Source organism: Carcharhinus amblyrhynchos, chromosome 9 (assembly GCF_965287045.1).
Source record: "Carcharhinus amblyrhynchos chromosome 9, sCarAmb.v2.hapA, whole genome shotgun sequence".
Lineage (NCBI taxonomy): Eukaryota > Metazoa > Chordata > Chondrichthyes > Carcharhiniformes > Carcharhinidae > Carcharhinus > Carcharhinus amblyrhynchos.
The window spans coordinates 45,761,887-45,774,581 of NC_137332.1; the positions used below are offsets into that span (position 1 = coordinate 45,761,887).

At 40.8% G+C, this 12,695-nt stretch overlaps 1 protein-coding gene across 2 annotated transcripts in view; it reads left to right on the plus strand.

Moving 5' to 3' along the window:
• The window catches only part of LOC145347762 (podocan-like), a 52,839-nt gene that overhangs the window by 18,691 nt on the left and 21,453 nt on the right, over nucleotides 1-12,695 (plus strand). For both annotated transcript variants that reach the window (XM_080195553.1, XM_080195552.1), the window contains exons 4-7: nucleotides 4,519-4,583; nucleotides 10,030-10,139; nucleotides 12,058-12,214; nucleotides 12,313-12,428. In XM_080195553.1, the coding sequence (XP_080051679.1) occupies nucleotides 4,519-4,583; nucleotides 10,030-10,139; nucleotides 12,058-12,214; nucleotides 12,313-12,428 (448 nt within the window). The remainder of the gene's footprint in view (nucleotides 1-4,518; nucleotides 4,584-10,029; nucleotides 10,140-12,057; nucleotides 12,215-12,312; nucleotides 12,429-12,695) is intronic.

A 12,695-nucleotide genomic window follows, 5' to 3' on the forward strand; every position in this document is an offset into this window, starting at 1 on the left:
AGAATTGGAGGAACAAATCTGCAGAGAGATAGCAGACAACTGCAGGAAACATAAAGTTGTGATAGTAGGGGATTTTAATTTTCCACATATAGATCGGGACTCCCATACTGTTAAAGGTCTAGACGATTGTAAAATGTGTTCAGGAAAATTTTCTAAATCAATATATAGAGGTGCCAACTAGAGAGGATGAAATATTAGATCTCCTATTAGGAAATGAGTTAGGACAATTGACGGAAGTGTGTGTAAGGGAACACTTTTGTTCCAGTGATCATAACGCCAGTAGTTTCAACTTGATCGTGGATAAAGATAGATCTGGTCCTTGGATTGAGGTTCTAAACTGGAAAAAGGCCAAATTTGAAGAAATGAGAAAGGATCTGAAAAGCGTGGATTGGGACAGGCTGTTCTCTGATGAGGATGTGATTGGTACCTGGGAGGCCTTCAAAGGAGAAATTTTGAGAGTGCAGAGTTTGTATGTTCCTGTCAGGATTAAAGGCAGAGTGAATAAGAATAAGAAATCTTGGTTTTTGAGGGATATTGGAATTCTGATAAAGAAGAAGAGAGAGATGTATGACATGTATAGGAAACAGGGAACAAATAAGATGCTTGAGGAGTATAAAAAGTGCAAGAGACTACTTAAGAAAGAAATCAGGAGGGCTAAAAGAAGAATGAGGTTGCTTTGGCAGTCAAGGTGAAGGATAATTGAAAGAGCTTCTACAGGTATATTAAGAGCAAAATGATAGTAAGGGATGACATTGGATGTCTTGAAGATCAGAGTGGTTGGCTATGTATGGAACCAAAAGAAATGGGGGAGATATTAAATGGGTTTTTTGCATCCATATTTACTAAGGAAACTGGCATGAGTCTATGGAAATAAGGCAAACAAGTAGGGAGGTCATGGAACCTACACAGATTAAAGGGGAGGAGGTGTTTGCTGTCTTGAGGCAGATCAGAATAGATAAATCCCCAGACAGGGTATTCTCTCAGACCTTGAAGGAGACTAGTGTTGAAATTGCAGGGGCTCTGGCAGATATATTTAAAATGTTGGTATCCACGGGTGAGGTGCCAGATGATTGTTTAAAAAAGGTTCAAGAAGTAATCCAGGAAATTACAGGCCAGTAAGTTTGACGTCAGTAGTAGGTAAATTATTGGAAGGAGTACTAAGAGATAGGATCTACAAATACTTGGATAGACAGGGACTTATTAGGGACAGTCAACATGGCTTTGTGCGTAGTAGGTTATGTTTAATCAATCTATTAGAGTTTTTCGAGGAGGTTACCAAGAAAGTGGATGAAGGGAAGGCAGTGGATGTTGTCTACATGGACTTCAATAAGGCCTTTGACAAGGTTCCGCATGGGAGGTTAGTTAGGAAGGTTCTGTCGCTAGGTATACATGGAGAGGTAGTAAATTGGATTAGACATTGCCTCAATGGAAGAAGCCAGAGAGTGGTAGTGGAGGATTGCTTCTCTGAGTGGAGGCCTGTGACTAGTGGTGTGCCACAGGGATCAGTGCTGGGTCCATCATTGTTTGTCATCTATATCAATGATCTGGATGATAATGTGGTAAATTGGATCAGCAAATTTGCTGATGATACAAAGATTGGAGGTGTAGTGGACAGTGAGGAAGGTTTTCAAAGCTTGCAGAGGGATTTGGACCAGTTAGGAAAATGGGCTGAAAAATGGCAGATGGAGTTTAATGCAGACAAGTGTGAGGTATTGCACTTTAGAAGGACAAACCAAGGTAGAACATACAAGGTAAATGGTAGGACGCTGAAGAGTGCAGTAGAACAGAGGGATCTGGGAATACAGATACATAATTCCCTAAAAGTGGCATCACAGGTAGATAGAGTCGTAATGAGTGCTTTTGGAACATTGGCCTTTATAAATCAAAATATTGAGTATAAGAGTTGGAATGTTATGGTGAGGTTGCATAAGACGTTGGTGAAGCCGAATTTGAGTCTTGTGTGCAGTTTTGGTTACCTAATTACAGGAAGCATATTAATAAGGTTGAAAGAGTGCAGAGAAGGTTTATAAGGGTGTTGCCGGGACCTGAGAAATTGAGTTACAGAGAAATGTTGAATAGGTTGGGACTTTATTCCCTGGAGTGTAGAAGAATGAGGGGAGATTTGATAGAGGTGTATCGGATTAAGATGGGTATAAATAGAGTGAATGCAAGCAGGCTTTTTCCACTGAGGCTAGGGGAGAAAAAAACTAGAGGATATGGGTTAAGGGTGAAGGGGGAAAAGTTTAAAGGGAATATTAGGGGGGTTTCTTCACATAGAGAGTGGTGGGAGTGTGGAATGAGCTGCTAGATGAAGTGGTGAAAGTTGGCTCACTTTTAACATTTAAGAAAAACTTGGACAGGCACATGGATGCGAGGGGTGTAGAGGGATATGGTCTGGTGCAAGTCAGCAGGGCTAGGTAGAAAAATGTTTTGGCACAGCCAAGAAGGCCCAAAAGGCCTGTTTCTGTGTTGCAATGTTCTATGGTTCTACACAAGGTTAGGACTTTAGTATGTTCAAATTTTTCTGAGTTCTCACCTCATCTAATTTTGTGCTGCATTATTTTTATAGCCCGAGATTTATCTGGCATAAGAAGAATTGCAGGTTAATTAATACTGAGCTGTTATTTTCAGCCTACAAAGGATTAACTTTCCATTACGCACAAGCAGCTAGTAATGTTTACTCAGCCTGTTAGCAGGAGCTAGATGAAAGTTCACAGGAATGTGTTTCTTGCACACCCTATCAATTTGAGATTTTGGAATTTGTTGATATATTTTAGGGACATTTATACTTAGAATGTTACAATGAGCACTCTTTGCTAGACATGGTGTCAACCAAGCTCCATAGGTGCTGCAGTAAGAGGCAGATTCCTGTATTAAGGTAGTTTGCATCAGTAACACAGTAATCCAATCCTTAAGATAGTGAACTAAAGGAGAATCTGAGGTTAAGCTTTAGGCTTTTCTTCTAAATTGAAAAGAAAACAATCTGAAGTAAATTTAGATTTGAAACAGCTCAGGGAAAAGCAGAAAGAATTCCACATTGAACTGAGTGAGATCCAGTAAAGTTAGTATGTTGCATTAAGAATAAAGGGGTGATATATTTGTTTCTTTACAGTTTATGAGGTGTTACTTGAAATAGAATGAAGTGCACTTCTAACTTCATTTTATCTCTTCATATATTACATGTAAAATGAAGCAGTTTGTAGGTTTGCAATTTCATTGATCAATCCATCTCTCAGAAAGGTGGGAGAAACAATATCCAGTAGACACAAGAAAGGATCTTAGTATAATTACCTTGGTTCATGATATCGGACAATGGTAAGATTAATTCCTGATTGTAGGACATGCCACACTTACAGGAGTGGCCAGTGATGCTCAACTCAAAGAGAATATCTATTGGAGATCTCAAATTTTTAACAAATTATTTATTTTCCATCCTCTGTAGACAGCCCTCCCAAAAGCCCAATAACATGACTGTGATGACACGTAGACTACCATTTTCACACTTTCCATTCTTTTGTGCAGCCATTCTTCAAAATTACCCAAAAGCACACCATTGTTGCTTGCTCCTCCAGTTTCCCTCCTTCCCATTTGACATAATAGCACAATTAAGTAGATTCTCAGAAAAAGGTTTTAATTAATATTGTCATGCCATTATAATCTTGAGACAAACATGTCAGAACAGTTGATTGCGTCCTTTACTAGGACAGAAATTGTGGTGACGATTCCATCAATACAGAGCAAGTGGGAACTTTATCAAATGACGTTGTAATATTAAACTGAGGCATCTTCTTATGAGCAAAGTAGCAATGATTAGGCTGAAATTTTCCAGAACCTGTGGCGGAGGTGGTTTGCCATTAGTTGCCAGTGGGATCTTCCAGTCCGACCGAAGTCTGAAGCATTTTGCATACTTGCCTATCCCACCACTGGGGAGCCCACAGCGGGGATTGTCTTTGGTGGAGCTGGAGGATCCCACTGGCAGGAAGGGTTGAAAATCCTGCCGTAAGTGTACACAAAAGGGATTAGAAGAGATCACATTTTTGTGACAAATTATTGCATCCAAACGTTCCATTCATGATGCTGTTCCTGTCTGCATTTTCAGTATTGAAAGCAGTACTCATCACACCACCTTCTGCTCTCCTTTCAAAGACCTGAAGATGTTGAATTCCTTCTCTTGCAAAGTTTTTCCTGCTTTTGGAATCTGCATATGTTTCAAATCCAAGCCTGCTCATTATTCTTGATTTTCAGATATCTAATATTAAACATGTGTTTGGAGCTATTCTACTGAAAAAGCCCTGTAAGGGCTCATTCAATCAAAGAATGTTTCATGTTACAGTCTACTCTTAATAGTTTACTTTAGGCAAAAACCTAAATTGTCCATAAAATTGAATTAAGGAAAATAAATAATACAACAAAATAGTAGTTTACTGTTAACAAATTTAAATTATCCAATCTGATGGATTAAGCAACTCTGATGTTGAAGGTTGATGATTGAATTTTCCATTGTTTGACTTTTTAAAGGGCTCCCAGATGATGCATTTTGTTCTCTTGAGAACTTGCTCTATTTATACCTGGCGAACAATAAGGTAAAATATTTTGATTATTTCAGACAGTTTCATGGAATTATCTGAACATGATTTATCTAATTAATATTACAAGCTAAACAAAATAAATTATAACATTATCCTTTGCACAGACATAAATCTTGCCTATAGCTAAAAGCCTCTTCCATCTGTTGGCTATGAAGGCCCCGAAATAAATTCATTTGGAAGTGTCACAACGAAGTTCAAAGGTTGCAAGATCACAACACTAAACTGTTCATAGTTTGGCACTATGTGGCTTTAAAATAGTAATCTCATCCTATTAAGAATTTGGCACATTGCCATGGCATTTTCTAAACTTTTTGTGTCTGGACTGAGGGTGCTTGGCTTTGGCATAAAAGTGGAAAGAGTTGAGTCCTCAATCATTGAGACCTACCATTTTTGAAGAGCTGTGAAATTTATTACATGTTATCATTTAACCATTGTATTGGAACTCAGAGCAGTTACTTTTCAGAATATAAAATCATAGAATCATAGAACCCTACAGTGCAGAAAGAGGCCCTTCGGCCCATCGAGTCTGCACTGAACACAATCCCATCCAGGCCCTACCCCCATATCCCTACATATTATACCCACTAATCCCTCTAACCTACGCATCCCTGGACACTAAGGGGCAATTTCTTAGCACGGCCAATCAACCTAACCCGCACATCTTTGGACTGTGGGAGGAAACCAGAGTACCTGGAGGAAACCCATGCAGACACGAGGAGAATGTGCAAACTCCACATAGACAGTGACCCGAGCGGGAATTGAACCCAGGACCCTGGAGCTGTGAAGTAGCAGTGCTAACCACTGTGTGATAGAGAGAATATAAGTTGGATTTCTTCAACTCTTTCTATTAATATTTCTATTAACATGAATATTGAAAAATGTTAATCAAATATATTACTCATCAATTTGCTCAATATTAATTTTGCATTGGTAATTTTAAATAATCTATAAAATTAAAATATTGCTAATTTTTATATTGAACTGTGTGAAATACTCCCCACTCAATTCCAGAACAGCTTTAACATGACGGAGTGTGAGCTGGTGGCATATTGGTCTCCACCCATAGTTTATCCACACCTCTGATCTCAGTTATGTTGTTGTAGAATAGAGGCCAGTGATTTCTACCAAGGGATCAGGTATCAGCAACAGAGCGATGGCTACGTGCTTCCTGTGAGATTGTGAACAATACTACTGAAATGGATTTGGATGTAGGTTGGCCAGACTCCACAGTTGGTGTCAAGGCTTGAGGAGACACAGAAAGAAGGAGAGAAAACAAAAAAAGCAGAAAGAGTACATGCTGTCATCAAACAAAAGAGAATGCATATAGTTTTCAGGGCTGTATCTGCCCATAATTTCTAACTTTAATCCTCACTAACAGGTTTTTCAAGATAAAATGGACAAAATCTTCAACAGAGGTGAAAACTACATCACGTAAAGACATGGGAGGTATAAAAGGGCCATCTGTATTTTAAATCATTCGATTAAGTATAGCTGGTGCAATGGTAAAACGCAAATGTTCTTACAATATATCCAGATTAATATTTACATTGCCTATAGAATTCTCAATGACAAGTGAATAAATATGGATTTTATTCTGCTGGCAAGCAGGTTGTCTTTAATGAGACATTAAACGGAGATGCTGGCCGGAATTTTACCGGCATGCCCGCCCCGGAATCGGGGCACGGGAGGCTCGCAGAACGGCATCCTCTGTTGACCTTGGGCGGGAACTTATGAACCTCGGGCGGGTGAGACGATAAAATTCCAGACTGCCATTCCAGTGTTTAGGTGGAGATGAAAATCTCCTAGGACACTTCAAAGGAGAGTATAGAGCTCTTACACTGTCCTATTGACCAATAGCATGGATTAGTTGATCCAGCATTTTATTGATGGTTTTGCAATCTTGGTGTAGACAATAGCTGGTGTGTTTATCTACAGAACAGCCATTTAAATAATATATGAGAAGTTCCTGAGTAACATGACAAGGTGGTGACTAAAAGCAAACCTTTTTCGACTGAGCTGACTTGGCCTGCACTACAACTGAATTAATCTGTTCCACTCACTCATAGAGCAAAAGCTTATCAGATCTTACAAAACACTGCCAAAAAAAAACAAGGGGGTCGTGTTTCATGCTTTCAAACAGGGGGTGCGGGGTCTCAACACACCGGCAAAACCCAGCTGCTTAGAGATTGGGGCACCCCAAACAGAATAGGAGTAAACCCCATCCCCCCCCATCCCCTGCCCCAGCCCACCATGGAGGTCTCAAAGACCTCCCTTCCCATCCCAGACCAGAACAGGCACTTCTCCACCAAGATCATTGACCCCTTCTCCCCCCAGCGATCATCATCCCATATTTCCCTGCCCCCAATGCCCGTGCTCACTGATAAAATGCTAATATATTCAAATGAGCTTTCTGTGGTCCTGCAATATGTTTCGTGCTACTCTACTGGTGAGAGGCTGGTACGATCAGAACTCAGAAACTCACCAGTGCTAATTGCGCTCTCTGGATTTTGATCATATACCACCATTCCTGCAGGCGGAGCATACGGGTATAAAATGGCCTCCAGTGACTTACCCTTGCGTGACTTCTATTTATACCATGAAATGATCTCATGGGCCACTGTAAACAGCATTCAGCTAACAGTATTACATAATTATAATAAACTAGCAGATTGGGCCTATTTGGTGGGGTGGGGGAGTGGTCTAAAATTGCTGCATACAATAGTAAGGAACTTGATCACCTGATGCTGTCAACATTGTTCCGCTCCCATAGATCTACCGTAAAACAAAGTTCAGATGTGATTACAGGGTGTTGCATTGACATGGTGGCACAAAGGGATCACCCTTTGTGGTCCTCCACGTATTGCGGCCACGATCGCAACTATTCAGTCGAGTGGTGATGCCACGTGGTCACCAGACACCCCATAGCAATAAGAATGGGAAGTTAGTCATCCCTTGCTGCCTTTTACACACAGTCTAACAATTACAACACAGTCTTTGGGATTAGGTCCCCAAAACTCCAGCGAACTCTTGTGATTCAATGAAAGTGCAAGCAGAATAGAAAAACACTGCACAAGTACTGGAAATTCTAATTGTTTCAAAATGTTTTAAAACTGAAAGAACTTCAGTTTCATGGTATAAACAGAACACATGGCAGGTGACCAAGGCGCACAGAAAATATTCCACAATGACTTGACCATGAAATGATTCATTTATAACTTTTTTTCCAGAGGGTACTCCTGTGGCTGGATTATCAGGAATAGTTTTCCACATTCAATGAGAATATCTCTGCTATGTTTTTGTTGCCACTTCGAAGTATTTCTTCATTGTGGTTCTACCTATTTAGCATGAGTCAACAAGAATTTTACAATTGCATCTTTCATAGATACTGAAGTATTATTCAGATAAACTTGCAGACTTTTGGCCTGGATTGTCATGCCTCTGACTACGTTGGAAATGGGGGTGAGGAGATTTAAAAATGACCAACAGGACCAGATTTTGGGAATCCTGCTCCTATTTCTAGACTCCCCAGTTTTCACTGGCATGGTATAAGGGGGTGGGTGATAGGCCTCTGCACTCTGCACTCCCATCTGACCAGTTCCATTGCTGGAGTAGAAATTTTCCATGGAGTCAGGCCAGCTTCTCCATGACTCATAGTTTTCTCCCCCTCAGAGGAGTCAGAGAATCATTGAGTCCCTACAACGCCATTTGGCCCATCAGTCTGCACCAACAACAATCCCACCCAGGTCCTATCCCCGTGACCCCAGGTATTTACCCTGCTAATCTCTCTAACCTGCGTATCCTGGGACATCAAGGGCAATTTAGCATGGCCAATGCACCTAACCCCCACATCTTTTAGACTGTGGGAGGAAACCGGAGCATCCGGAGAAAACCCACGCATCCATGAGGAGAACGTGCAAACTCCACACAGACAGTGACTCAAATTGGGAATTGAGCCCAGGTCCCTGGAGCTGTGAGGCAGCAGTGAGACCATGCCACCCCAAATCCATATCATAGTATGGATTTGGGAAGCTTTTGAAAGTTACTGTCAAAAGGTCTTATCCAAGGACCCTTCTTATCAACTCATGTCCCCTCATGCTATCTATGGCCTCCATCACGTCCATGCCAGTCATGGCACTTCCATGCCAACTTGTAAAAGTAAAATCTGTGCTGTCAAATGGAATGCTGCAATGATTTAAAATCCTGTCAGGTGACCGGGGGCATGGGGGTTAAAGTGGCCTGGGCACTTCAAAGTTTTCACAGCTATCAGGCAGGAATGCAGCCTGAAATCACCATATCAGAAGTGATCTTCAGGTCTACCAGGACTAGAAGAGACAGTCCAGCCACAACACCCCCATCCTGGCGAAGAGTGGCAATGTCAAACCCTTGCTCCAGTCTGGGCCCACTAAATGCCTGGGATCCTTGAAGGACCCTTGCTCTGCAGCCTAGAAGAAGCAAAGGGGCAAATGGCCACTGGACCTACCTTGTGGATCCCCCTTTGAGCCCAAGGTGCCAGACTATGATGTAAATGCCACGGTGGCAGGGGCACAGTGCACTGTTGGCGCTGCCAAGGTGCTTGGCCTGAAGGAAGGCTGAATGGGAAGGTCATGAGGAGGAAAGGGTGCTGTGTGGCATGGAGTCTGAGGGGTGAAAGATGCTGTTGGATTTGGTTTGGGTCACCCTCATTCCTGTGCAGTGGTGGTAGGAAGCCAGTGGGGAGAGTGGGGGGGGGGAAAAGGCTCCTCTTTTCTGAGGGTTGGTGGTACCAGGTGCTTGTTGTGGTTGAGTTTGCCCTGAACTGACACAGATAAGGAGATTGTAGGTGGAGTCATGAGATTGAAGATGTTGATGAGTTGTGGCAGGCATGGAGCCAGAGTGGGAGCTGAATTGTGAGGAACAGATCAGCTACTGGGCGTGATGATGGTGACTGGGGGAGGCTGGAGGGGGATTTGTGCCTGGTGTTAGCAACTCCTGAGGTGGATGGGTGACAGATAGAGTTGGAGGTAGGAGGAGCGTGCGAGATCCAGAGAGAGAAAATGGTGGTTCACTTACCCTGGCTGAGCAAAGAAGATTAACCATCTTCTTCTAACACTGATGTCCCATCCTCTTTTGCAGTGGGCTGACACTCACAAAGACTACCACTGCATCCTGAGGTGGGGAGGGGGTGAGGGTGTGTGGCCTTGCTGGAAGGCTGCCTCCTGGAGTGGGGGTAGTTACATTCCACCTCTGCTCCACTCCAAATTCTTCTAAGATTCTGCCCTTAACTTTGTTTTTCCCCACAGTCACTGCCTAGTCTGCTGAGTTTTCCCAGTACCTGTTATTTTTATTTCAGATTTTCAGCATCTACAGTAATTTGCTTTTGTATTAGTGAATAATCCAGCATTGAACTTGACTGATTCTTTTAACCAGACAGGACAGTGATCCACTGATTGCTATTTTTCAGCTCACAGTTGCTCCAAAATACCTGCCGAAAACCCTGATTAGTGCTGATGTTGCAGCAAATTACCTTACAAAGATCTATCCCCTCACATTTGGGCAGAAGCCCAATCTAAGGTATGATTTGTCGTGTGAACTAATATATAATTACATCACTCTAACAAATCAGAGAGTATTAAAGTTGATTAATCCAAAGAGCCCCATTACTATCACCCAAAGCAGAAAGCATTTTTCTGCCATTTTCTCTATTATATTGCCAGAGTTACTGATTCACGCTGGGGTATTGTTCCACCAAAGTCAGCAGTCCTTGCTTGTAATAATTTTAATCAGACAATTGAGGGGGGCCTGTTAGAATATGAACTCCCTGATTAAGAGCCAAATTGATGGGCCAATCAGGGAGCCTCTTGCTTTGTACTGGCACTCCTAGTATAGACTGATAACCAAAAGCACTCTGCATGCTGTTGTCAGACTTGTACAGAAGGGGATTTTGGTGAAGGGACTTCTGCCTTGGAGGACTTATTACATTGCTCAAGTGGCAATTCTTGTAGAGAGTACCAACTGAGTATTTATTCTTGAACAATGCCAGAACTGAACTCAACCGTGTTCACTTTAGTTTACCTTTAGCAGAGGTCTGGTGACCTTATATTTTCATTCAGTTGGCCCTTTAGCCAATTGCTGCCCTGGCAAAGATATGCTAATTCAGCAAGGATCTCCTCTTGGTTAGTCCAGGTCAATGTCACACGAGGAGGTGACATATTCCCCATTCAGCCACTTTGGGGAGCTTAGCCAAAAGACTGAAATTATATCAGAGGCTTTGCAGACACCACTTCAATATATGACATACAAAGTACTTGTCCCTTTTAATGCCTCCAAGATACAAAGACTTTCAGATACCAAATCATTCATAAAAACCATTAGCTTTCTCAATTTTGGGCATTATTTTAATATTTCCAAGAAGAGAGACAAGTTGCCAAATCTCTTTGTACTGCACTGATCAGGATGTACAAAAGAATGCCAAATTTCAAATGATCACAACAATTTTATGCTACAGGAGAAAAGGGTAGTGATTGATTAACAAGTTGACTCTGATTGGATGGGGTGTTGTCATGGAGAAAGCAGTGGGGAGATATAGGCTCCCAAGCACTCAGGTAATTAAACAAAAGTGCAAGCCTTAGATATATTCCTTGGACAGAATTCCCTAACATTGATTTCTGGCCTGAGTTAAGTAACTAATCTCAGTTTGGGAAAGAGAGAATCATTGCAGTTGATCGCAGTACCTCCTAGTCCCATCCTGAACCACTATTCAGTGACACTTAGAAATGTGTGAATATTCATTGAGGACAGGATCCAACATTGTTCTCATGACCTCACAGTCAATTAACCTGTCAATACTCATTCTTCAGGCTTGTGTAAGATAATCATCAGTTAGAGGATGGATCAAACCCATGGAGCTATTAGTCAGTGCCTTCAGGAGAGGAGGATGTAAATTGGAAAAAAAAATAAAAGCAAAGAATATTAGACCCAAGGTCAGTAAACGAATTAACATTACAGCTACTGTAACAGTAAACTACGATTAGCTGCCATGTCAGTCTCCAAAACAAGACCTCAAAAATGCTTGACTGGCAGTGAAGCACTTTGGAACATCCAGGAGATGTGCTACAAGTTATTTCTTCTTAGTTGCCTCTGTATCCATTCATAGAATTTTAGGAGGCTTATAAAATAAGTCTCCTAACATATTGTCTCCTGATATATTGTTTTCATCAAAGAATCAAATACCTGCAGCAATTAAATCAGCCCTCTGATGTTAATGTAACTAGAATATACAAATGTATGAAAGAAAAATCACTACATCTGGTGTGGGAAAATAATGAGTCCATTACAAACTGGACTTCCTATTTAAGTATATTTGAGAACCTCAAGTATTAATCTTAGCACTTTTCATTTTTGAGGGTTTCTATGACCATTGGATTTTGCAACTGTTAATAGCATTCAACAATGTTAATTATTGATAATTATTTTTTCACTATGTTAATAGGTCTATTTATCTCCATAACAACAAGCTTACGGATGCAGGATTACCTGATCACATGTTTAATGGATCTGATGGCGTTGGAATATTAGTCATGTCAAGTAATTTCTTGAAGTATGTTCCCAAGAATTTGCCGAAGGATTTGTTCAGGTTGCATTTAAAAGTATGTGAAATCTTTCAAAAAGAAACAGTAGTTTTTATTTCAAGTTCAAAGTAATAACTTTACCTCATTGCACTCTTTTTATATTCAAATGTTGGCAGAACAACAAACTTGAAAAGATCCCTAAAGGAGCTTTCGATAATCTTTCTAATCTTCGAGAACTGTATCTTCACAACAATTACATAACCAATGATGGAATAGATAATGAAACATTTTGGTAAGGACCTTACATGATAAAGATGTTGAGAAGATATAGAGTAGAATAAAAGCATTTTAGTTGGAAATTTGTGCTCTTTATATCTTTCAAAATATTCAGACAAGGTTACAATCATTGACACCTACAGAGTTTAAAAAGAAATTCAAATAATAGCTAGAAAGGATGATATGGCAAGATTTCACATTTTGAGATTTTTATTGTAACAAGTGGCTAAAAGATCATTAACTTAACACTATTTTTGTAGGTAACTTGTATTTTAAACTAAAG